This window comes from Mobula birostris, chromosome 5 (genome assembly GCF_030028105.1).
Source record: "Mobula birostris isolate sMobBir1 chromosome 5, sMobBir1.hap1, whole genome shotgun sequence".
NCBI classification, from domain to species: domain Eukaryota; kingdom Metazoa; phylum Chordata; class Chondrichthyes; order Myliobatiformes; family Myliobatidae; genus Mobula; species Mobula birostris.
Genome location: NC_092374.1, coordinates 78,693,440 through 78,720,804, shown reverse-complemented (window position 1 = coordinate 78,720,804; position 27,365 = coordinate 78,693,440). Strand labels below are relative to the sequence as shown.

Below are 27,365 nucleotides of genomic sequence, written 5' to 3'. Positions count from 1 at the left end.
TATGCGGTCAGGAAGAGTCGGACTCACTTAATGACTGACCAACAACAACAAACTAGTTGGTTTGTCTACATAATGAGTCAAGAATTCTTCCTGGATATTCCTGTGAAATTCAGCCCCATTCAAACTTTTTGAAATAAGGAGCTGCCATTAGTATTGGGGAAGTTGTAGTCTCCCATGACAACATCCCTGTTATTCTCGCACCTTTGCAATTGTTATGTGTGACAGCTGGAGGAGGAACACCACGGTGGATAACAGTTAGCTCGACACTATTACAGCTTGGGACACTGGAGTTCAGAGTTCACTTCCACTGTCATTGTAAGGAGTCTATATGTGCTCCCTGTGGAATGCATGGGTTTTCCCTGGGTGTTCTGGGTTTCTCCCACAGTCCAAAGACATACCGGTTAGTAGGTTAATTGTTCATTGTAAATTGTCCCGTGATTAGGCTAGGGTTAAGTTGGGAGTTGCTAGGTGATGCAGCTCGAAGGGCCGGAAGAATCTATTCCGTGCTGTATCCCAATAAATAAAACCCTGGGGAGACCACATTTGGAGTTTTGAATTCAGTTCTGGTTGCCCCATTGTGGGAAGGCATTTGGAGGCTTTTGACAAAGATTTCAGAGGAGGATTATTAGAATGCTGCATGATCTATGAAGAGAGGTTGGACAAACTTGTGTTACTTTCTCTGGAGCCAGAGAGGCTGAGGGAGAGCTGACAGAAAAAAAAATAAGATTATCAGAGACATTGATAGAGTAGACAGCCTGTATCTTTTCCTAAGGTCAAAATACTAACACGACATGCATTGAAGTTGAGCAGAGTAGGTTTAAAGGAGATGTGCAAATAAGTATTTTTTAACAGAGGCTGGTGGTTACCTGGAATGTGCTTCCAAAGATGTTAGTAGAAGCAAATATGATAGAGGCATTTAAGAAGTTCTTAGATTGGCACATGAATATGCAGAGAAGGAAGGGAGCAGCATTGGCGCTCTCCCCATCTTCCTGCTGCCTAACAGTGACAACACATCATCCTCCACAACTTCCACCATCTCCAAAGGGACCCTACCACGAAACATATCCTTCCCTCCACCCCTTCTTTGCTTTCTGTAGGACTCACTCCCTCCACAATTCCCTTGTCCAATCGTCCCTCCCCACTAATCTCTCTCCCAGTACTTATCCCTGCAGGCAGCCGGGACAAGTGCCACACCTGCCCGTACACCTCCTCCCTCGCCTCCATTTAGGGCCCCAAACAGTCCTTCCAGGTGAGGAGACACTTCATCTGCGAATCTGCTGGCAGCGTCTATTGTGTCCCGTGCTTCTGATGTAGTCTCCTCCACATTGGTGAGACCCGTCATAAACTGGGGACTGTTTCGTTCAGCACCACTGCTCCATCCGACAAAAACAGAACTGCCTGCTGGCCAAGCATTTTAATTCTGATTGCCATTCCTGTTCTGACATGTCAGTCCATGGTCTCCTCTTGTGCCACAATGAGGCCACTCTCAGGGTAGAGGAACATAAGAACATAAACATAAGAAATAGGAACAGGAGTAGGCCATCCGGCCCATCGAACCTGCCCCGCCATTCAATAAGATCATGGCTGATCTGTACGTAAACTCAGCTCCATCTACCTGCCTTTTCTCCATAACCCTTAATTCCCTTACTATGTAAAAACCTATCTAACTGTTTCTTAAATATATTTAGCGAAGAAGCCTCAACTGCTTCCCTGAGCAGAAAATTCCACAGATTCACACCTCTCTGGGAAAAACAGTTTCTCCTCATCTCCATCCTAAATTTTCTCCCCTGAATCTTGAGGCAATGTCCCCTAGTTCTAGTCTCACCTACCAATGGAAACAACTTTCCTACTTCTATCTTATCTATCCCTTTCAAAATTTTGTATGTTTCTATAAGATCCCCTCTCATTCTTCTGAACTCCAGAGAGTATAGTCCCAGGTGACTCAATCTCTCCTCATAGGTTAACCCCTTCATCCCGGAATCAACCTGGTGAACCTCCTCTGCACTGCCTCCAAAGCCAGTATATCCTTCCTCAAGTATGGAGACCAGAACTGCACACAGTACTCCAGGTGCGGCCTCACCAGTACCCTGTACAGTTGCAGCATGACCTCCCTCCTCTTGAGTTCGATCCCTCTAGCAATGAAGGCCAACATTCCGTTTGCCTTCTTAATAATCTGTTGTACCTGCAAGCCAACTTTTTGCGATTCATGCACAAGCACTCCAAGTCCCTCTGCACAACAGCATGATGCAATCTTTCACCATTTAAATAATAATCTGCTCTTCTATTATTCCTTCTAGAGTGGATGATTTTGCATTTATCAACGTTGTATTCCATCTGCCAGACCTTGACCCGCTCACTTAACCTATCTATATCCCTCTGCAGACTCCACATCCTCTGTACAATTTGCTTTTCCACTCAGTTTAGTGTCATCAAGAAACTATATATAAGGAGCAACACCTTATTTTCTATCTGGGTAGCCTCCAACCTGATGGTATAAATATTGATTTCTCCTTCACTAATTTTTTCCTTTCCCCTCCCCTCTTCTTCTATTCCCCACTCTGACCTTTTACCTCTTCTCACCTGACTATCACTTCACCCTGGATCCCCTCCTCCTTTTCTTTCTCCTATGGCCCATACTGCTCTCCTATCAGATTCCTCCTTCTCCATCCCTTTTGACCTTTTCCACATACCTGGCTTCACATGTCCCATTCTAGCTATTCTTCTTCTCCCTCCCTATACCATTTTATACTGTCGTCTTCCCCCTTCTTTTTCAGTTCTGAAGAAAGGTCTCAGCCCAAAATGTCAACTTTTTATTCATTTCCATTGATGCTACCTGACCTGCTGAGTTCCTCCAGCATTTTGTGTGTGTTGCTGTGGATATGGACCTTGTAGATAGAACGGACTTGTTTAGTTGGACATTTAATCACTAGTTTAATCAGTTCAAAGTAAATTAAATTTACTAGTGGTGTTCCACAGGGGTCTGTTTTGGGATGGCTTCTTTTTATGTTGTATGTCAATGGTTTGCATGATGAAATTGATGGTTTCTGTCCATGTTTGTGTCGATACAAAGATAAGTGAAGGTGCAGGTAGTGTTGAGGAAGCAGGGAGTCTGCAGAAGGACGAAGACAGATTAGGAGAATGGGCAAAGAACTGGCAGATGGAATACAGAGTTGGGAAGTGTAAAGGTGCAAAGAGGCTTGGGGGTCCTCGTGCAGGATTCCCTAAAGGTTAATTTGCAGGTTGAGTCAGTGGTGTGGAAGGCAAATGCAGTATTAACATTCATTTTGAGAGTACTAGAATATAAAAGCAAGGATGTAATATTAAGGCTTTATAAGGCACTGGTGAGGCCTCACTTTGAGTGTTGTGAGCTGTTTTGGGTCTCTTATCTAAGAAAGGATGTGCTGATATTAGAGAGGATTCAAAGGAGGTTTATGAAAATGATTCCAGGAATGGAAGGTTTTTCGATAGCTTTGGGCCTGTACTTGCTGGAATTTAGAAGACTGAGGGGGAATCTCATTTCAGAAGCACTATTATTTAAAAATATAAATCTGCTGAGACATTCACATATGTTCTTGACAAGTTGAGGCAGATTGTTTAGAGGTTGTAATTATCAAGAAAGACTTAGCAGCCTGAGACATTTTCTAGTAAACAGGTAGTTTAAATGAGTTTTAATAGAGAAGATCAGAACTAGAGGCCGCACTTTTATTTTTGGTACTATTGATTTCACTAGGGAATAAGGAGAAACTGCTTCACCCAGAGTGATGTGAACATGCAATCCACAACCACGGGGATGAACTAGGTGAAAATGCAAAGAAAATTCTTTTGACAGGAAAACAAATAAAAGGCAAAATGAAATTGCAGACACTGAAAAACTGAAGTAAGTAGAAAATGCCGGAAGTATTCAGAAAGACAGGCAGCATCTATGGAAAATTATGAACCCTGAGGACTATTCGATGTCTAGATAAAAGTTAAGATACAGCTGAGCTTCATGTATCAAACCACAGCAAGATAGATTAGAATGAAGTTATGGTGAGAATTAAAGTGACAGGCAACATAAAGTTCAGTGTCACCCTTGTGGACAGGACTCTGAAATGTTCACCCAATTTGGATTTTGTTTTCCCACTGTAAAGGAGACCACAATGGAAACATTGATTACTGTACATGAATGCAGAACATACTACAGCACAGTAAAGGCCCTTTGGTTTATAATGCTGTCCTAGCCGTTTAACCTACTCCAAGATCAATCTAACCCTTCCCTCCCATATAACCCTCCATTTTTCTATCATCTATGTTTCTATTTTACAACCTCTGAAATGTTCCTAATGCATCTGCGTCTATGATCATCACCCTGTTTGTATAAAACTTGCCTCTAACATCACTCCTGTGCTTTCCTGCAATCACCTTAAAATTATGCATCCACCCCTGGGAAAAAGTCTCTGGCTTCTATCAATGCCTCTTATCATATTGTACATCTCTATCAAGCCACCTCTCATCCTCCTTTACACCAAAGGGAAATGCCCTAAGTTACTCAACCTATCTTCATAAGACATACTCTCCAGTCAAAGCAGCATCATGGTAAATCCCCTCTGCAAACTCTCGAAAACATCCACATGCTTCCTATAATGAGGCAACCAGAACTGAACACATTATTTCAAGTGTGGAGTAACCAGGGTTTCATTACCTCATGGCTCTTGAGCACAATACTCTGACTAATAAAGTCCAAAACATCATATGCCTGCTTAACTACCCTATCAACTTGCACGACAATTTGACAGATCTATGGAAGTGAACCCCAAGCTCTTTTTCCTCCTCACAGCTAAGAATCCTGCCATTAACCCTGTATTATTCTGCCTTCAAATTTGACTTCCCAAAGTGAATCACTTCACACATCTTTGGATTGAACCATTACTACCGTTGTGATAGCCAAGTCTTTGTAAATGACACAGTGTCATAGTTAAATGCATTGACCCATGCTCTATGTTCATTGCCACTGTTCTTGATACTTCTCACATTGAAATAGATATACCTCAACCCATCTAACTGATTGCAACTTTACCTGATCGAGTGCCCTGTCATTCCTCACACTCTCTACATGCTGCATCTACGTCTACACCAACTGCTCCACACCATGGCCTGTCAGTCTTGTTCCCATCCTCTTGCAAAACCAGTTTAAACCCCAGCAGTCTTACCAACTCTGCCCACAAGAATATTGTCCCTGGCCAGCTTCAGGGTAACTTGTCCTTTTTGTATAGGTCATACATTCCCTAGAAGAGATCCCATTGATCCACAAATAAAGTAAGATCAAAAAGAAAATGAATGTGAAGCTGGTGGAAATCTGAAATGAAAACAGAAATTTCTGAAAACACTCAAGAGATCAGACAGGATAATGTAATGAAGTAAGGAGAAAACAAATAGGAAGGAACCCAATATGTTTTCATGGTCATTTCACCGAATCATAATGATCCCCATTATAATTTATTATATTCCAACATCGTTATTCCTTTGTAACAGTTGCTATAATAGTTGAAGTCTCTGATCTAACCTTAGAGTCTTGTAGCTATACTGCATTGAAACAGGCTCTTTGGCCAAATTGTCCATGCCATCCAACTTGACAAACTGAGTTAGTCCCGTATGATTGCATTTATGATGTTTGTGGATAGGAAAGGTTTAGAGTCCAAACCATTCCTATCCACAGAACTGTAACAAATTATAAATGCAAGTGACTCTGCAGATGCTGAAAATCCAGAGTAACAGATACAAAATCTGGAGGAACTCAGCAGGTCAGGCAGCATGCGACTGTTATAGTCTGGCAGACTGACCTCTAACTTGCTGAGGCCAGTTGGCAATTCACAGACACCTCCTCTTACTTACCCTTTGAAAAGAACCTCACTTAGGACCATCAGACTCCCACACTATCACCTACCTCATCAACTCTGGAGATCTCCCATCCACTCCCTCCAATTTCATAGTTCCTTAACCCCACAGTGCTTGTTTCTATCTCCTACCCAAGATCCACATATCTGACTGTCCAGGTAAGCACATTGTGTCTGCCTGTTGCTGCCCCACTGAACGTGTGTCTGCATATTTAGACTCCATTTTATCTTTTCTTGGTTCAGTTGCTTCCCACTTACATCCATGACACTTCACATGCTCTTTGTCTTTTCTACAACATTCAATTTCCTGGCCTGATTGCCTCATTTTCACCATGGATGCCTAGTCCCTAAACACTTCTGTCCCCCTCAAGAAGGCTGAAAAGCTCTCCCTTCTCTCTCGACAACAGACTTTATCAGTTCCCCTCCACCACCACCTAACTCCATCCAGCAGAACTGGTCCTCACACTCAACAATTTCTCTTTTGGCTCCTCCTACTTCAAACCCAAGGTGTAGCCATGGGGACCTGCATGAGACTCGGTTATGCCTGTTTTTTTGTTGGCTGTGTGGAACAATCCATGTTTGAAACCTTCACTGGTAATGCTCCTCAACTCTTTCTGTGCTGCATTGACAACTATATTGACGCTTCTTCATGCACCCATGCTGAGCTAATCAATTTCATCAACTTTGCCTCTAATTTCCACCCTGCCCTTAAATTCACTTGGTCCATTTCTGACATCTCTTGATCTCTCCATCTCCATCTCTGGGGACAAACCTCTCCATCTCTAGTTTTGAGGACAAAATGTCTACCAATCTCTTTTATAAACCCCCTGACACTCACAGCAATCTTGACTTTACTTCTTACCACCCTGACTTCTGTAAAAATACCATTCCCCTTTCTCACTTCTTCCGTCTCCACCACATCTGCTCCAAGGACGAAGCTACTCTTTCCAGAAAATTGTCGATGTCTCACTTTTTCAAAGAATGGGTTGTTCTTGCTCCACCCTTGATATTGCCCTCTCTCACTTCTCTCCAATTCTTGGACATCTGCCCTCACCCCATTTTCCATCACCTAAACAGGAATAGACTTTCTCTTGTCCATACCTACTATACCATGAGCATATCGATCTCCACAACTTCCGCCATCTTCAATGGGATCCTAACACCAAATGCATCTTTACCTCGTGCCCGCCCCCATTCTCCGAAATCCATGGGGATAGTGGTTTCTACGATTCCCTTACACAAGAAAATCTGCAGATGCTGGAAATCCAAAGCAACACATACACAACTCAAGAAGAAGGGTCTCGGCCCGAAACGTCGACTGTTTACTCTTTTCCATAGATGTTGCTGGTCTGCTGAGTTCCTCCAGCATTTTGTGGGTGTCTATGGTTCCCTTGTCAATTCATCCCTCCCCACTAAGGGAGCTCTTGGCACTTATGAGGGGTGACTGATAAGTTCGTGGCCTGAGGTAGAAGGAGTCAATTTTAGAAAGCCTAACCATTTATTTCTCGACATAGTCCCCTCCTACATTTACACACTTAGTCCAGCGGTCGTGGAGCATAAGGATCTTGGATCTCCAGAAAGTGTCCACAGCAGGGGTGATTGATAAGTTCATGGCCTAAGGTAGAAGGAGATGAGTTATACAGCTCTCGTTACATGCACATGCAGTTCAACTCTTTGAGTGATTATGCAGAAAGTTTGAAGTTAGTAACTCATCAGGGGTGACTGGTAAGTTTGTGGCCTAAGGTAGAAGGCATTTGACAAGCTCCCCCACGAGAGGTTCGTCAAGAAGGTTCGGTCGCATGACATTGAAGATGAGGTAGTGAATTGGATTAGACATTTGTGGGAGAAGCCAGAGAGTGGTAGTAGATGGTTGCCTGTCTGACTGGAGGCCTGTGACTGGTATGTGCCACAGGGATTGGTGTTGTGTCCTTTATTGTTTGTCATCTATATCAATGATGGATGACAATGTGATTAACTGGATTAGCAAATTTGTGGATGACACCAGGATTGGGGGTGTAGTGGACAGTGAGGAAGACAATCAGAGCTTGCAGTGGAATCTGCATCAGCTGGAAAAATGGGCTGAAAAATAATACATGGAATTTAATGCTGACAAGTACAAGGATTTGTACTTAGGTAGGACCAATCAGGGTAGGTCTTACACAGTGAAGAGTAGGGCACTGAGGAGTGTGGTAGGGCAAAGGGATCTGAGGATACCGATCCATAATTCATTGAAAGTGATGTCACAGGTAGCTAGAGTCATAAAGAATGATTTTGCATATTGGCCTTCATAAATCAATGTACTGAGTACAGAAGATGGGATGTTATGTTGAAGTGTTCAAGATATTGGTGAGACCTAATTTGGAATATTGTGTGAAGTTTTGGTCACCTACCTACAGGAAAGATGTAAACAAGGTTGCAAGAGTAGAGAGAAAATTTACAAGGATGTTGCTGGGTCTGGAGGACCTGAGTTATATGGAAAGATTGAATCGGTTAGGACTGTATTCTTTAGAACGTAGAAGTTTGAGCGGGCATAGAACGTAGAAAGTTGAGGTATACAAAATTACAAGAGGTATAGATGGGGTAAATGCAAACAGGCTTTTTCCACTGAGGTTGGGTGGGACTACAACTAGAGGTCATGGGTTAGGGGTAAAAGATAAGAAGTTTAAGGGAAACATGAGAGGAAACTTCTTCACTCAGAGGGTCGTGAGAGTGAGGAGTGAGCTGCCAGCACAAGTGGAGCACACAAGCTCGATTTCAATGTTTAAGAGAAGTTTGGATAGAAGGGGTATGGAGGGTTATGGTCCCAGTGCAGGCTGATGGGAGTAGGCAGTTTAAATGGTTTCAGCATTTACTAGGTGGGCGAAAGGGCCTGTTTCTGTACTGTACCTTTCTATGACTCTAAGTTCATTGTCATTTCAACTGTTTATGTACACCACCAAATGTAACAACACAGCACTCCTGGTAAGCATCTCTTGCTGGCTCCTGCTAAGGAGAATGGTAGGGACAGGGGACTCAGAAGGTAAAGGAACAGACAGAGGGTTCTCTGATGTGGAAGAGACTCACCCATGGCATGTTGCCTCCCAGATGCTGTTATTAGGGACATCTCAGATCACAGTATTCTTAATGTGGAAGATAAGCAAACACAGGTCATGTTAATATTGGTAGAAAGAGGCATGAGGTCCTGAAGAGAGAATACAAAGAACTAGATAGGAAGCTAAAATGCTAAAATGCAGAACCTCAAGAGCACTAATCTCTCGATTGCTACGCGCCAGTAGGGGTAGGGATATGGCAGGTGAATCTGTGGCTGACAAATTGGTACAGGTGACAGGCTTTCAGATTTATGGATCATTGGTATCTCTTCTGGGGAGGGTATGAGCAGTGCAAAATGGACGGATTACATCAGAACTTAGGAGGACCACTGTGTGCAGGTTTACTGGAACTGTTGGAGAGGGAGGGAGGTTTAAACTAGTAAGGCTGGGGAATGGGAACCAGTGTGATTGGACAGAGGATGGATCTATTGGTATAAAGGTAGATGCAACCTGTAGAGGGACAGTGAGGAAGGATAGGCCTTGGAAAGGGCATAAATGCTGTCAGCTAGATAGGTGGAAATGTGTCTATTTTAATGCAAGAAGTATCAGGAACAAGGGTGATAAACATAGAGCATGGATCAATACCTGTACATAGAACTGTGACATTGTTGCCACGATGAGGAGACTTGGCTGTCACAGGGGTATGAGTGGCTACTGAATGTTTCAAAAGTGACAGGGAAGCAGGTAAAGGAGATAGGGGAGTAGAGTTGCTAATTCGGGATGGTATCACAGTTGTAGAGAGGGAGGGTGTCATGGAGAAATCATCCACTGAGTTAGTGTGGGTGAAAGTCAGAAACAGGAAGGAAACAATCACTCTATTGAAGGAATTATATAAAGCCTCCAAGGGCAACAGAGACACTGAGGAGTAGGTCAGGAGGCAGATTTTGTAAAGTTACAAAAATAACAGGATTGTTGTCATGGTCATGGGCGATTTCAACTTCCCTAATATTGATTAAATCTCCTTATTGCAAAAGTTTTAGATGGAGCGGAATTTGTTAGGTGTGTCTAGGAGGGATTTCTTATACCATGTGAAGACAGGCCAACTAGAGGAGAGACCATACTGGATCTAGTACCAGACAATGAACCTGGCAGGTGACTGATCTCTCGGTGGGTGAGCATTTCAGAGACATTGACCACAACTACTTGACCCATCCCGTAGCTTTGGACAGGGTGGGAGCACATTATATGTGGAAATATTTAATTGGGAGAGGGAGAATTATGAAGCAGGAACTGGAAAAAGATATACTCCGGGAAATGCAAAATGGAGATGGGAAGGTTGTTTAAAAAGCAGTTACGTGGGCTCCTGAATAGGTTTGACTCATTGAGGAGGGTAAGAATGGTAGAGAAAAGGGACCCAATTTGAAAGAAATGTGGAATATCTAGTCAAGAGGAAGAAAGAAGCTGACTTAAGGTTTAGGAAGCAATGATCAGACATGGCTCTGGAGGTAGCAAAGAAGGAGTTTTTAGTGAACTAGATGTGGACATGAGAAGGCCTTGGTGAGTGGCATTAATCTGTTCTACACGTACATGAATAACAGGAGAGTGAGTAGGCAGCATCAATGATGGTGGAGGGGAAAGCTGATTCTATGGAAAAGCAGCATCAATGGTGATCTAAGGAATATTGTGTTCAGTTCTGGTTACCCTAGTAGAGGAAGTTTGTGGAACCTTCGAGTGGGTGCAGAGGAGGTTTAACAACATGCTGTCTGGATTAGGCACCATATCTTATGAGGATAGGATGCACAAGTTAGGGCTTTTCTCTTTGGGGTGAATGAGGTTGAGAGGTGACTTGACAGAGGTATACTGTATAAGATGATAGAAGGCACAAACCAATTGGACAGCTATTATTCCGGGTGGGAATAGATAATATGAGGGGGGCATAATTTTAAGTTGATTGGAAGAAAGAATTGGGGGGTTTGTCAAAGGTAGTTGTTTTACACAGTGGTGGAGTGTGGAAATTGCTGCTAGGGTCAGTGGCAGAGATGATACATTTGGGACATTTAAGATACTCTTAGATAGGTACATGGATGAAAGAAAATTGAAGGCTATGTGGGAGGCAAGGGTTAGATTGTGGAGTTGAAGATCCTTTACTATGCTGTACTGTTCTATGTTTTATTTCTATGTTCTACTGTCAATTCACCACCAAATGTGGTGTCATCAACAAATTTACTAATTATTCATCTATATTCTCATCCAAATTATGAGTATTGTTGATAAACTACAACAGACTCTGCACAGATTCATGCAACATACTGCTGGACACCTGTTTCAGAAGCATTCCTCCCCCACAACCCTCTGTTTCCTACCATCAGGTCAATTTTCTATCTAATCGACCAGTTCACCCTGGATTCCAAGCACTTGCAAATAAAACAGATTGCATCCCACTTGTATTCCAATAGGCATGTGGGTATTGCATGGATTAGAGGGTTTTAATGGGATATGGGCCAAATGCAGGCAATGAAACTAGCTTGATGAGACTGCACTTGGAATATTGTGTACAATTTTGGTCACCCTGTTGTAGAAAAGACATTATTAAACTGGAAAGAATGTAGAGAACACACGTGAGGATGCTGCCAGGGATCGTGCATAGATGTTGTATTTTATTTTATAGAAGTATAGAAAAGCTACAGCCCAATACAGGCCCTTCGGCCCACAAAGCTGTGCTGAACATGTACTTACTTTAGAAATCACCTAGGGTTACCCATAACCCTCTGTTTTTCTGAGCTCCATGTACCTGTCCAAGAGTCTCTTAAAAGTCCCTATTGTTTCCGCCTCCACCACCGTCGCCGGCAGCCCATTCCACACACTCACCACTCTCTGCATAAAAAACTTACCCCAGCATCTCATCTGTACCTACTTCCAAGCACCTTAAAACTGTGCCCTCTCGTGTTAGCCATTTCAGCCCTGGGAAAAAGCCTCTGACTATCCACACAATCAATGCCTCTCATCATCTTATACACCTCTATCAGGTCACTTCGCATCCTCCCTCGCTCCAAGGAGAAAAGGCCAAGTTCACTCAATCTAATCTCATAAGGCATGCTCCCCAATCCAGGCAACACCTTTATAAATCTCTTCGGCATCCTTTCTATAGTTTCCACATCTTTTCTGTAGTGAGGCGACCAGAACTGAGCACAATACTCCAATTGGGGTCTGACCAGGGTCCTATGTAGCTGTAACATTGCCTGTCAGCTCTTGAACTCAATCCCATAGCTGATGAAGGCCAGTGCACCGTATGCCTTCTTAACCACAGAGTCAATCTGCGCAGCAGCTTTGAGTGTCCTGTGGACTTGGACTCCAAGATCCCTCTGATCCTCCACACTGCCAAGAGTCTTGCCATTAATACTATATTCTGCCATCATATTTGACCTACCAAAATGAACCACCTCACGCTTATCTGGGTTGAACTCCATCTGTCACTTCTCAGCCCAGTTTTGCATCCTATCAATGTCTCGCTGTAATCTCTGACAGCCCTCCACACTATCCACAACACCCCCAACCTTTGTATCATCAGCAAATTTACTAACCCATCCCTCCACTTCCTCATTCAGGTCATTTATAAAGAATCACGAAGAGTAAGGGTCCCAGAACAGATCCCTGAGGTACACCACTGGTGACCGATCTCCATGCAGAATATGACCTGTCTACCACTCTTTGCCTTCTGTGAGCAAGCCAGTTCTGGATCCACAAAACAATGTCCCCTTGGAACCCATACCTCCTTACTTTCTCAATAAGCCTTGCAGGGGGAACATTATCAAATGCCTTGCTGAAATCCATATACACTACATCTACTGCTCTACCTTCATCAATGTGTTCAGTCACATCCTCAAAAAATTCAATCAGGTCCGCATCACCGTTAACTCCAGTGAGATCAGACAATGTTGTCATCTCTCTAACAACTCTCTGCTCTTGTGTTCTGTAACTCACTTCCCATCTCAAAGCAGATCACAAGAGACTGCAGATGCTGGAATCTGGAGAAAGGCAACGCAACCCTTCACAGATGCTACCTGATCAGCTGTTAGTCTTTGTCCTCCTTCACCCCCATTTTCTTCCAACCTCAGTGAAAATAGTTTGCAGATTAAACAGTGCAATACTTATTAACTAAAGAACCAATAACCAAGTTGACCCCAAAAATCAAAGAGTTATTTAATACAGAAATACAACGTGGTCTCAACAAGTCCATGTCTATCATGGTGTCTTCCACAGCTAGTCCCATTTGCCTTTCCTGTCCATGCACCTATTCAAATGTCTTTTAAACATTGTTATTTGACCCGCCTTTACCACTTCCTCTGGCAACTTGTTGAATATTCCTATCAACCTCAGTCACAGAATTACAAAAACTCTCAGCAAACTATTACAGATTAATTGGCAGGTTAAAAGAAATCAACATCAGCGGTCTCCCTGAGACCAACATCCCTACCTTGAAGGCTGTGGTCACATCATCCAACATGCTTGGCATCAGATGTTTGAAAAACACACCATTTCCAGTGAGATAGTCTATTTAAAAAAAAAATATTGGGACAAATTCCAGGGAATTCCTAACCCATGAATGGGAAAAATGGAGAAAGAGCATCTAGAAAATCACTGAACAACCGGACGGTACCCTGTGAAGCTCAGAAACAAATAATAAGTATAGTCCACACCAACCCATCACTTTGAACCACACCATTAAGCACCACCTGCCCATACAGTGGTGGACTCTTCAGATGTCACACGGGAACTGTCTTATATTGAGATACAACACGGAACAGGCTCTTCCGACCCTTGAGTTGTGCCACCCAGCAACCCCCCAATTTACCCCTAGCCTTATCTTGGGGCAATTTAGAATGACTGATTAACCTTCTAACCATTATGCCTTTGGACTGTGGGAGGAAACCAGAGCACTTCGAGGAACCCCACATGTACATAGGAAGGAAGGTACAAACTTGCTTACAGAACGCCGAATTGAACTTTGAACTCTGATGCCCCAAGCTGCAATAATGTTGCACTAACCGCTACACTACTGTGGTGTCCTAGAGAGAGGTTCGGTCAAGATAGAACTTTAGTCCTTGGAGCACAGGAGATAGAGCTGTGCCCTTATGGAGGTGTATAAAATCATAAGAGCAGAAGATCATAAGATACAGGAACCGAATTAGGCCATTTGGCCCATTGAGTCTGCTCTGCCATTTTATCATGGCTGATCCAATTTTCCTCAGCTCCAATCTCCTGCCTGTTCCCTGTATTCCTTCATACCCTGACCAATCAAGAATCTATCAACCTCTGCCTTAAATACACATAAGGACTTGGCCTCCACAGCTGCCTGTGGCAAAGAATTCCACAAATTCGCCACTCTTTGCCTAAAGAACTTACTCCTCATAAACGGCACCCTTTAATTCTGATGCTGTGTCCTCTGGTCGTAGATTCTCCCACCACAGGAAACATCCTTTCCACATCCACTCTATCAAGGCCTTTCACCATTCAATAGGTTTCAATGAAGTCACCCTTCATTCTTCTGAATTCTAGTGAGTAGAGGAACCAGAGCCATCAAAATGCTCTTCATATGACAAGCCATTCAATCCTGGAATCATTTTCATGAACCTCCTTTGAACCTTTTCTCTCTTCAGCACAACCTTTCTAATACAAGGGGCCCAAGCCTGCTCACAATATTCCAAGTAAGGCCTCACTGGTGCTTTATAAAGTTTCAACATTACATCCTTGCTTTTATATTCTAGTCCTCTCAAAATGAATGCTAACATCGTATTTGCCTTTCTTGCTACAAACTCAACCTGCAAATTAGCCTTTAGGGAATCCTACACAAGAACTCCCAAGTCCCTTTGTGCCTCTGATTTTTTGTATTTTCTCTCCATTTAGAAAATAGTTAATCCTTTAATTTCTTCTACCAAAGTGCATGACCATACAACTCCTGACACTGTATACGTCTGCCATTTCTTTGCCCATTATCCTAATCTGTCAAAGTGCTTTTGTAGCCTGTCAACTTCTTCAAAACTACCTCCCTCTCTCCCTATCTTCATATTGTCTGCAAACTTTACAACAAAACCATCCATCCCATCATGCAAATTATTAACATATAAGTAAAGTGAATCGATCCCAACACAGACCCCTGAGTAATACCTCTAGTAACTGACAGCCAACCAGAAAAGGCTCCCTTTATTCCCACTCAGTGTCTCCTGCCAATCAGCCAATGGTTTATCCATGCCAGAACCTTTCCTGTAATACCATGGGCTCATAGCTTGTTAAGCAGCCTCATGTGTGACACCTTGTCAAAGGCCTTCTGAAAATCCAAGTACACAACATCAATCGATTTTCTTTTAACAATCCTGCTTGTTATTTCTTCAAAGAATTCCAACAGATTTTTCAGGTAAGATTTTCCCTTGAGGAAACCATGCTGACTACGGCTTCTTTTATCATGTGCTTCCAAGTACCCTGAGACCTCATCCTTAATAATCAGCTCCAACATCTTCCCAACCACTGAGGTCAAGCTAACTGGCCTATAATTTATTTTCTTCTGCCTCTCTTCCTTTTTGAGGAGTGGAGTGACACTTGCAATTTTCCAGTCTTCCCGACCTATTCCGGTATCTAGTGATTCTTGAAAGATCATTGCTAATGTCTCCACAATCTCTTCAGCCACCTCTTTCAGAACCTTGGGTTATATGCCTTCTGGTTCAGGTGACTTATCTACCTTCAGACCTTTCAGTTTCCTGAGAACCTTCTCTAGTAATGGTAACTTCATGACCCCTGACACTGGGACCTTCCACTACGCTACTAGTGTCTTCCACAGTGAGGACTGATGCATGAGGGGCATAGTGAAGATTGTCTTTTCTCCAGGGATCAGCAACGTAAAACTGGAGGGCATAGGTCAAATATGAGAGTTGAAAGATTTCAAAGGGACTTGAGAGGAAATTCCTTCACATAGAGAATGATGGATATATGGAATGAGCTGCCAGGGGAGATGGTTGAGGCAGAGTATACTGAAACAGCATTCAAAACACAATTGTGTAAGTTACATGGTTAGGACAATTTGGAGAGATATGGGCCAAATGCATGCAAATGAGATTAGTTGGTCTCGTAGTCCGCATGGACAAATTAGGCTGAATGGTCTGTTTCTGTGTTACTCCTAGGTATTACAATATTACTCTGTGACCTTATTGAAGAAAGCTAAAATTGTTTATTGGTGTTTGTGAGAGCTGAATGAATCAGTTTTGACTTGCTACTCTATTTCCCTTTGCCTGTGGCCTTTGTCTTTCTAGGTGTTAGAAGTTGTGGGTTTGGGAAGTGCTGTCAGAGGAGACTTTGCAAGTATCTCAGTATATTTTATAGTTGAATATACACTGCAGCCACTGCATGCTGGTGGAAGAAGGAATGAATGTTTAGGGTCACTGCTGGGATGCCAATCAAATGGGCTACTCTGTCCTGGATGGTGTTAAAGTTCTTCAGAACTATTGATGCCACCCTCATCCAATTAAATGCAATGTATTCCATAGCAATCCAAACCTATGCCTTGGATAGGCCATTGGGTATGACCTTCAGGACATTGATCATGAACAACTTACTCATGATAATGTTATTGAACATTAAGGTACAATATATGGTTAGACTCTCTTCTGTTGATGATCATTGCCTGGTACTTCACTGTCAGAAATCGACTTCAGGTTCATTGAAGCTTTGGCAAGGAGAGGCTAGATTTTTAAAAATTATTTATTCTTTCTTTCTTTCTGATTGCACATTTAGAGCAGTAGGGATGCCAGACAGGATACTGGAATGGTCCTCTTGCAAGATGTGGAAAGGTAGAGAGACCTGCAATGTCCCTGGTGACTAGTTATTCAAGAAGTGCATTCAGCTACACTTTCTACCACACCATGTTAAGGATTTAGAGCTGGAACTGGATGACCTCGAGATCATTCAGGAGGCTGATGGTTTGATAGACAGAGTACACAGGGAGGTAGTTACATCTAAGGTGCAGAACACAGGTAATTGGGTGAATGTCTGAAAGGGGAAAGGGGATAAGCAGCCAGTGCAGGTTACCCCTCTGGCCATTCCCCTCAACAATATGCATATTGCTTTGGATACTGTGTGGGGAGAGAGATTACCTAGCAGAGGAAAGCCACAGCAGTCAGGTCTCTGGCTCTGTGGCTCAGAAGGGAACAGGGGCAGGGGGTGGAAATGAAGAAGAGATGAGCTGTAGTGATAAGGGATTCGTTGATTAGGGGAACAGAAAGAAGGTTCTACTGATGACAACAAGATTCCCAGATGGTATGTTGGCTCTTGGGTGTCAGGGTCAGGGGCATCTCAGATCAAAATCACACCAGTTTTAAGTGGAAGGGTGAGCAGCCACAGATCATGGTCCATGATGGTACCAATGAAATGGGTGGGTGGGGTGACAAAGTCCTGCAAAGTGAGTTCAGGGAGTTAGGAGCTAAGTTAAAGGACTGGACCTCCTGGTCTGTGATCTCAAGATGTCTGCCCATGTCACATGTTCAGAAGAATAAATAAAGCCAAGGCGTATCGTACAGTTTAACACCCAGTGAAGGAGATGGTGCTAGAAGAGGAACTTCAGATTTCTGGATCATTGGGTTCTCTTCCAGGAAAATGGACATGTGCAGAAGGGATAGTTAACACCTGAACTGGAGGGAGACTAATATCCTAGTGGGAAGGTTTGCTAGTGCTGCACAGGGTGATGTTTAAAGTAGAGTTGCAGGGGGATGGGAACTAGAGAGCCAGAACAGATAGTGGAGAGGTTGTGAAGAAAGATGTTGTTAAGCTTGCATAAAAATCCAGGAATTGAAAGGTCAAGTATAGTGGGGCTAATGTTCTGAGCTGCATATATTTTAATGCAAGAAGTATAATAGGAAAGGCAAATGAGTTTAGGGCATGGATCAGTACATGGAATTATGACTGTTATTGCCTGTACAAAGTCACCGGAGAGAAGTACTGATACATATGAACCAGTCTCTTTTTGTTGACAAAGTGAGACACAAAAGGCATCACTTAGAGACCCTTTCAAAGGAAGAAGGTCTGCTGACCCTACACTACAAACCACTTCATGTGCTAAAGATCAAATGACAATTCCATACTTACAATGCATCCACAATGTTTCCTTTGAGCTACACTCATTTACACCTCCCTCTTCGTACCCACACTACAGACACCCAAATAATGAATTTATATCAACATTTTCTGGTTTTCCAATTAACCGTGATTCAGTTCTTAGGAACTCATTGTTCAGAGCTGCATTTTGGATTTAATCTACAGTCCATATTCAGATCTGAAGATTGGTGGCTGAAGTTATTTGCTCTATGTGCTAACCCCAAAAAACACTCTTACACTGACATAGTAGTCATTAATCAGACTTGGTTGCAGGAGGAGCAGGACAGGTAGTTCAGTGCTTTAGGGTTCCATTGTTTTAGATGTGACAAAGAGGGAAGAATTAAAAGGGGAGAGGTGGCATTACTAGTCAGTGACAATGTCATGACTGCGCGCAGTCAGAACAGACTGGAGAACTTGTCTAGTGAGGCTTTATGAGTAAAACTGAGGAATAAGAAATCTCCCTCCCGGCACTTACCCATGCAAGCAACTAAAGTGCTACACCTGGCCATGCACCTCCTCCCTCACTTCCATTCAGCGCCCCAGGCAATCTTTCCAGGTGAGGCAACACTTCACCTGTGAATCTGCTGGTGTTGTCTTTTGTGTCCAGTGCTCCGGATGCAACCTCCTCTACGTTGGTGAGGCCTGTTGTAAGCTGCGGGGAGTTGCAGGACCACTTCACTGCTCACCTCCACGCCATCTGCTGCAAGCGGGACTTCTCGGTGGCCAAGCATTTTAATTCCCATTCTCATTCCCATTCCAATGTGTCAGTCCATGGCCTCATCTTGGCATAAGGTGGAGAAGCAACACCTTATATTCAAACTGGGTAGCCTCCAACCTGTTGGCATGAATATTGGTTTCTCCTTCCAGTAAATTAATTTCCTCTCCTCTCCCACTCCCCACTCTGTCCTTTTAGCTCTTCTCACCTGCCTATTACTTCACCCTGGGTCTCCTCCCCCTTCCCTTTCTCCTATGGTCCACCCTCCACTCCTATCAGATTCCTTCTTCCCCAACCCTTGATCTTTCCCACCCACCTGACTTCACCTACCTCCTTCCAGCTAGCCTCCTTCCCTTGTCCTCAACTTTTTATTCTGGAACCTTCCCCCTTTTTTCTCAGTCTGAAAAAGGGTCTCAGCATGAAACGTTGACTGCTTATTTCCATAGATGCTGAGTTTCTCTAACATTTTGTGTGTGTTGCTTTGGATTTCCAGTGCCTGCAGACTTTCTCGTGATAAGAAAGGTACAACCACATTAGTGGGATTATAATATAGACCATCCAATAACCCATGGGATTTAGAGGAGCAAATTTGTAGAGAAGTCACAGACTGTTGCAAGAAACATAAGGTTGTGATAGCAGGTGATTTTAACTTTCCACATATTGACTGGGACTCCCATATTGTAAAAGGGCTATATGGGAAAGAGTTTATCAAATGTGTTCATGAAAACTTCCTTAATCAGTACATCGAAGTCCAAACTAGACAGTGTGATACTAGATCTCCAACTGGGGAATGAGACAGGGCAGGTGACAGAAGCTTATGTAGAGGAACACTTCACATCTGTAATTGTTATATGGTTATAATGCCTTGGAGAAAGGCCAAAATGATGGTAACAGAAAGGATTTAAGGAACCTTGGCTTTCTAGAGGTATTGAGGTTTTGGTTAAAAAACAGCCAGATGCATTGCAGGTATAGACAGGCAGGAAAAAAATAGGTGCTTGAGGAGTATACGAAATGCAAAAGAGTGCTTAAGAAACAAATCAGGAGGGCCAAAAGGAGACACAAGGTTGCTGTATCAAACAAGATGAAGGAGTATCCTAAAGGCTTCTACAGACATATTAGGAGCAAAATGATTGCTGTTTGTCATCTATATAAAGGACTAGGATGATAAGGTGGTAAACTGGATATGCAAATATGCAGATGACCCCAATATTGGGGGTGTAGTGAACAGCAAGGAAGACAATCAAAGCTTGCAGTGGGCTATGAACCAATTGATGAAATGGACTGAAAGGTGGCAGATGGAACTTAATGCAGACAAGTATGAGGTGTTGCACTGTGGGAGGACCAACCATGGTAAGCAGTAGGGTAATGAGGAGTGTGGTAGAACAAAGGGATCTGGGAATACAGGTCCATAATTCCTTGAAAGTGGCGTCACAGGTAGGCAGGGAAAGCTTTTGGCAGTTTGGCCTTCATAAATCAATGTACTGAATGCAGGAGGTGGGATATTTTATTGAAATTGTTGACGCTGGAGAGGCCTAATTTGGAGTATTGTTCCCAGTTTTCGTCATCTACCTATAGGAAAGATGGAAATAAGATTGAAAGAGTGCAGAGAAAATTTGCAAGGATGCTGCCAGGACTTGAGGAGCTGAGTTAGAGGGAAAGGTTGAACAGGTTAGGTCTTTATTCCCTAGAACCGAAAGACTGAGGGAAGATCCGACAGAAATATACAAAATTATGGGCGGTATAGCTAGGGCAAATGCAAGCAGGCTTTTTTCACTGAGACTAGAACTAGAGGTCATGGGTTAAGGGTGAAAGATAGGATGTTTAAAGAGAACATGAGGGGGAACCTTTTCACTCAGAGGGTGGTGAGACTGTTGAACAACCTGCAAATGGTGGATGCAGGTTTGATTTCAGCATTTAATAGAAATTTGGATAGGTATGCGGCTGGGAGGGGTATGGGGGCCTATGATCTGCTTGCAGGTCAATGGGTATGGCTCATACTAGATGGGCTGAACAGCCTGTTTCAGCACTGTAGTATTCTATGACTCTGAGATTCAGCAACCAGGAAAGATTGTTCAATGAATATTTGTAAAAGTTCTTTCCTAGATAAAGTTGAAATTCCTCCACTGTGTTTTAAACACAGCCCCCAAGATTAGAAGTACTCAATATTCAGCAAGCCAGTGAATAACAGAGAGGCAATGATTCAGGACATTGGCTTTGACTCAGAATTGGAAAATCAACAAATTGCCCTTCAGATTCAATGTCATCAGTATGAAATGTTACTTTAATTTTCTCTCTCTAGATGCTGGCTGACCTGTTGAACACCTCTGACATATTCGGATTTTTATTTGGATTTACAATATCTGTAGTGCTTTGCTTTTGTGTGTTACATACCACTTAATTTTGTTCTATTTACAACACTTTCAATAAAAAAAATCACCTCAAATGGAGACTTCTTTCAGAAATGAAGAAAGGTCATTCACCTGAAATATTAACTCTCTAGAACAGAGGTTCCCAACTTGGGGTCCAGGAAACCCTCAGTTAATGGTAGGTTGGGAACCCCTGCTCTAGACCTGATAAATATTTCCAACACTTTCAATATGTAATTGTTATTCAATATTTATCTGTTATTAAAACCAGTTTTGTGCTCATATTCAAACTGTTGCTTGTGTTTCTGTCTGCTGCTGCATTTCCTGTATTACTAAAACATGTCTAAAACACTTCTTTGGTTCTACACTCTTCTAATTTCTGTATTTTTTTTGTTTGGCTACAGATTTAGTCAAGGCATTGCTGGACATGACATTAGTTAACTCCAATCCTCTGATCTCCACATCGGAAACCTCATTAATGTGTGTTCTGCATGGCTCACCTATGCCTGCCCAGGTATCAATAGCACGGGATATCAGTGCCTACTCAGATCAGCCAAAGAGCCCTTTGGAACAGAGCAAGACTGAAAAATACTCTTCGAGTGTTTTGTGGAGTACAGAGAAGAAAGATGAAGGCATTGGTGTATTCTTTTGTGAGGGTAGAGTAAAAGATGACATTGCCAAAATTACTACAATTAAAATGTCACAAAGAGGTAAGTCATGCACATAAACGTGTACACCAGTACACACTCATGTAAACCTGGAAGGTGATAGTTCCCCTGGATGGGCTTGGACTGGTGTGAAATATTACATTGAAGAATTTGCACCTGCTATTGCTTGGAATTCTTGCAAATACTTCTTTTCTTGTTGTAATGCTGTCTGTTTACTTTTGACAGGTGTTCAATAGAGAAAACATTTGCAGGAAAAATCTCCACCTTCTCTTCTTTTGGCTATGTCAGAGCAACAGTGATCAATTCAGGCCACAACCTGCAAAAGAGAGAGCAATATTAGTTCAACGGTTCATGGTCTATTCAGAAATCTGATGCTGGAGGGGTATAAGCTGTTCCCAAAACAGTGAGTGTGTCTTCAGGCTCCTAGGCTCCTGTTCCTTCCTGTGCCTTGGTACCATGTCCTGGATGGTGGGTGTCCTTGATGATGGATGCCACCTTTCTGAGCCATTGTCTTTTAAGGATGTCCTTCATGCTGGGGAGGTTAGTGCCCATGATGAGCAGCTGAGTTTACAACTCATTTTCCAATCCCATGCAACGGCCCTTCCATACCAGACAGTGTATCAAACAGACTACATCTGTAGGATAGATACCAACCGTGGAGAGAAACAGTATGATTGTTTCAGATTTCAGGATGATGACCGTTAAACTGCTTCTATCTCCAAAGATGTGCTTTATCTGCTGGATATATTTGAACTCCACTTCTTCTATGTGAAGAAAAGGAGGAGTTAGTTTGGGCCCTGATGGATATTTTTGCATCTTTATTTGGAATAGGTGAGATGATAGATAATGTTTCTTTGCTTGATATAGGCAGCAAGGAAAAGTGAGGTTATTGAAAGCCAGTGAGCTTTGCAACGTGGATGAAGAAATTTTTGGAGAAAGTCCTAAGGGATGCGATTTGGGAAGATAGGACCTGATCAAGAAACGTCAGCACACTTTGTGTATGGAAATCCAGACAGACTAGCTTGATTGAGCTTTTTGAGGAGGTTATTAAGAAGAGGTTACATGGTAGAGGCAAGGTAGTAGACATTGTCTGTTTGGAGATGAGTCTACATGACATGTTCCTGCATGATAGGTTGGTCCAGAAGGTTAAGGCACATGGGATCTAAAGTGAACTCGTTAACTCATTAAATTAGTTTGGTGATAGGAGACAGAGTGTAGTTGTGGGAGGATTATTTACTGATTGGCAGGCTGCGACCAGTGGTGTACTGTAGGGACCAGTGCTGTATGTAACGGTGTTTGAGATATAAAGTATATTTACGACTTAGGTGTGAGTGAAGGAAGTATGATCAGTGAGTTTGTGGATGTTGGATGATGGAAGTGTAGAGAGTCAGGATTGTTGTCTGATGATACAGGCATAGATAAAGTAGATAGTCAGGTGGAGTGGTGGCAAATGGAATTTAATCCTGGATATAAAAATCACAGGGGTACAGAAGTAAGAACAGCATAGGATAGGAATAGGTCCTTAGACCCCAGATGTTGTGGCAAACTAATTAAGCAAATGACTCCTCATCCCTTCAGCCTGCATATGAGCCATATCCGTCTATTCTCCGTACATACATTGGCTTTTCTTCAGTGGTCACCAACCTCCGGGCCACGGCCAACACATTGCCGTGAAGAATGCAGCGGTACAGCGGTGGCCGGAACGCACCCAGCACATCTTTAAGAAAGAAGCCGAAATAAACAAGCTAATTAATTAGGTGCCACCCGGCAAGTAAATGTCAGCCCAGATCAGAGGTGATTGCTGATTGCGTCACCTCTGATCTGGGCCGACATTTACGTGACGGGGTGGCACCTAATTAATTAGCTTGTTTATTTTGGCTTCTTTCTTAAAGATGTGCTGGGTGCGTCCCAGCTACCACTGCACCCCTGCATGCTTCGCGGCAATGTATCGGTCCACGGCCTGGAGGTTGGGGACCACTGTTCTAAGAGCTTCCTAACTACCTCTAGAAGTATCTGCCTCTACCACCACCTCCACAGCACATTCCAGGATACCCACCACCATTGGTGTAGAATATAAACTGCCCTGCAGTTCTCCATTCAACTTCTCCCCTCTCACCTTAAATACATTAAGCTCGCCTGAAATGTACTGGACATTTTGACCCTGGGATAAAGGCATTAGCTATCTACTCTAGCTATGCCTCTCATAATTTTATGAACTTCCAACGGTTAGCCCCGATGGAAGTTTGTAACCCTGGTTTGTCCAAGCTCAATTCATAGCACATGCCCTCCAGTGCTGACGAAGGGTCTTGGCCCGAAACGTCGACTGTACCTCTTCCTATAGATGCTGCCTGGCCTGCTGCGTTCACCAGCAACTTTTATGTGTGTTGCTTGAAATTCCAGCATCTGCAGATTTCCTCGTGTTTGCCCTCCAATCCAGACAGCTTTCCGGTAAATCTCTTCTGTGCCCTTCCCATGGCCTCCAATCCTTCCCACGATTCCTATAACCAGAATTGAATGCAATACAAGCAACACACATCAAAGTTGCTGGTGAACGCAGCAGGCCAAGCAGCATCTGTAGGAAGAGGCGCAGTCAACGTTTCAGGCCGAGACCCTTCGTCAGCACTGGAGGGCATGTGCTATGAATTGAGCTTGGACAAACCAGGGTTACAAACTTCGGCCTACTGCATCCACCAGCAACTTTGATGTGTGTTGCTTGAGTTTCCAGCATCTGCAGAATTCCTGTTGTTTGAATGCAATACTGCAGATATGGCCTAACGAGATTTTCATCAAGCTGCAACGTGACTCTTGACTCGTGTCTCAGGTAAAACAGGCAAGTAAGCCATATGCTATCCTTTCAATCTGTGCAGCCACTTTCAGGGAGCTACAGACTTTTACCCAAAGATCTCTTTGTACAGAATGTTGTTCAGAGTCCTGTCAGTCATTGTACACTTTTCCTTTTCATTTCATTTCCCAAGTTGCAACCCATTCATTTCAAGAGCACTAGAACGTAAAAGCAAGGATGTAAAGTTGAGACATTATAAAGTACTGGTGAGTCCTCATTTGGAGTACTCCAAATGAGGACTCACCAGTGCTTTATAATATCTTAGAAAGGATGTGCTGAAACTGGAGAGGGTTCAAAGGAGGGTCACGAAAATGACTCCAGATTTGAATGATTCATCATATGAAGAATGGTTGATCACTTTGGGTGTGTATTCACAATAATTCAGAAGAATGAGGGGTGACCTCATTGAAACATATCGAATGATGAAAGGCCTTGATAGACTGGATATGGAGAGAATGTTTCCTATGGTGGGAGAGTCTAAGACCAGAGGATGCAGCCTCAGAATAAAGGGGCGTCCTTTTAGAATGGAGATGAGGAGGAATTTATTTAGCCAGAGAGTGGAGAAGCTATGGATTCCTTTGTCACAGGCAGCTGTGGAGGCCAAGTCTTCATGTATACTTAAGGCAGAGATTGATAGATTCTTGGTTGGTCAGGGCATGAAGGGATACGGGGAGAAGGCAGGAGATTGGGGCTGAGAGGAAAATTGGATCAGCCATGATGAAATGCTGGAGCAGACCTGATAGGATAAATGGTGTAATTCAGCTCCTGTATCTTATGGTCTTATAGTCCCAGCTGCCTTGCAGCTATACCCACTCCTGAGGAAGGCTTCAGGAGTGAACCGAGAGATCAGAACTGAAATCTGATGTGTTGGTATTTCAGTGGAATAAAGGAAATTACAGTGGAATGAGAGAGGAACTGGCCAAAGTTGACTGGAAAGAGACACTGGCGGGAAAGACGGCAGAGCAGCAGTGGTTGGAGTTTATGCGAGAAGTGAGGAATGTGCAAGACAGGTATATTCCAAAAAAGAAGAAATTTTCGAATGCAAAAAGGATGTAACCGTGGTTGACAAGAGAAGTCAAAGCCAAAGTTAAAGCAAAGGAGAGGGCGTACAAGGAAGCAAAAATTAGTGGGAAGACAGAGGATTGGGAAGTTTTTAAAAGCTTACAAAAGGAAACTAAGAAGGTCATTAAGAGGGAAAAGATTAACTATGAAAGGAAGCTAGCAAGTAATATCAAAGAGGATACTAAAAGCTTGTTCAAGTATATAAAGAGTAAAAGACAGGTGAGAGTAGATATAGGACTGGTAGAAAATGATGCTGGAGAAATTGCAATGAGAGATAAGGAGATGGAGGAGGAACTGAATGAGTATTTTGCATCAGTCTTCACTGAGGAAGACATCAGCAGTATACCGGACGCTCAAGGGTGGCAGGGAAGAGAAGTGTGCGCAGTCACAATTACGACAGAGAAAGTACTCAGGAAGCTGAATAGTCTAAAGGTAGATAAATCTCCTGGACCAGATGGAATGCACCCTTGTGTTCTGAAGGAAGTAGCTGTGGAGATTGCGGAGGCATTAGCGATGATCTTTCAAAAGTTGATAGATTCTGGCATGGTTCCAGAGGACTGGAAGATTGCAAATGTCACTCCGCTATTTAAGAAGGGGGCAAGGAAGCAAAACGGAAATTATAGACCTGTTAGCTTGACATCGGTGGTTGGGAAGTTGTTGGAGTCGATTGTCAAGGATGAGGTTACAGATTACCTGGAGGCATATGACAAGATAGGCAGAACTCAGCATGGATTCCTTAAAGGAAAATCCTGCCTGACAAACCTATTACAATTTTTTGAGGAAATGACAAGTAGGCTAGACAAGGGAGATGTAGTTGATATTGTATACTGTATTTGGATTTTCAGAAGGCCTTTGACAAGGTGCCACACATGAGGCTGCTTAACAAGATAAGAGCCCATGGAATTACGGGAAAGTTACATATGTGGATAGAGTGTTGGCTGATTGGCAGGAAACAGAGAGTGGGAATAAAGGGATCCTGTTCTGATTGGCTGCCGGTTACCAGTGGTGTTCCACAGGGGTCCGTGTTGGGGCCGCTTCTTTTTACATTGTACATCAACGATTTGGATTATGGAACAGATGGCTTTGTGGCTAAGTTTGCTGATGATGCAAAGATAGGTGGAGGGGCTGGTAGTGCTGAGGAAACGGAGAGTCTGCAGAGAGACTTGGATAGACTGGAAGAATGGGCAAAGAAGTGGCAAATGAAATACAGTGTTGGAAGGTGTATGGTTATGCACTTTGGCAGAAGAAATAAACGGGCAGACTATTATTTAAATGGGGAAAGAATTCAAAGTTTGGAGATGCAACGGGACTTGGGAGTCCTCGTACAGGATACCCTTAAGGTTAACCTCCGGGTTGAGTCGGTAGTGAAGAAGGCGAATGCAATGTTCGCATTCATTTCTAGAGGAATAGAGTATAGGAGCAGGGATGTGATGTTGAGGCTGTATAAGGTGCTGGTGAAACCTCACTTGGAGTACTGTGGGCAGTTTTGGTCTCCTTATTTAAGAAAGGATGTGCTGACGTTGGAGAGGGTACAGAGAAGATTCACTAGAATGATTCCGGGAATGAGAGGATTAACATATGAGGAAAGTTTGTCCACTCTTGGACTGTATTCCTTGGAGTTTAGAAGAATGAGGAGAGACCTCATAGAAACATTTCGAATGTTGAAAGGCAT

The 27,365-nt window shown here is 43.1% G+C and overlaps 1 protein-coding gene across 1 annotated transcript in view; it reads left to right on the top strand.

Moving 5' to 3' along the window:
• Positions 1–27,365, top strand: part of tek (TEK tyrosine kinase, endothelial) — a 244,066-nt gene that overhangs the window by 12,479 nt on the left and 204,222 nt on the right. Inside the window, exon 2 of the mRNA XM_072258228.1 lies at positions 21,526–21,831. Within this exon, the coding sequence (XP_072114329.1) occupies positions 21,526–21,831 (306 nt within the window). The remainder of the gene's footprint in view (positions 1–21,525; positions 21,832–27,365) is intronic.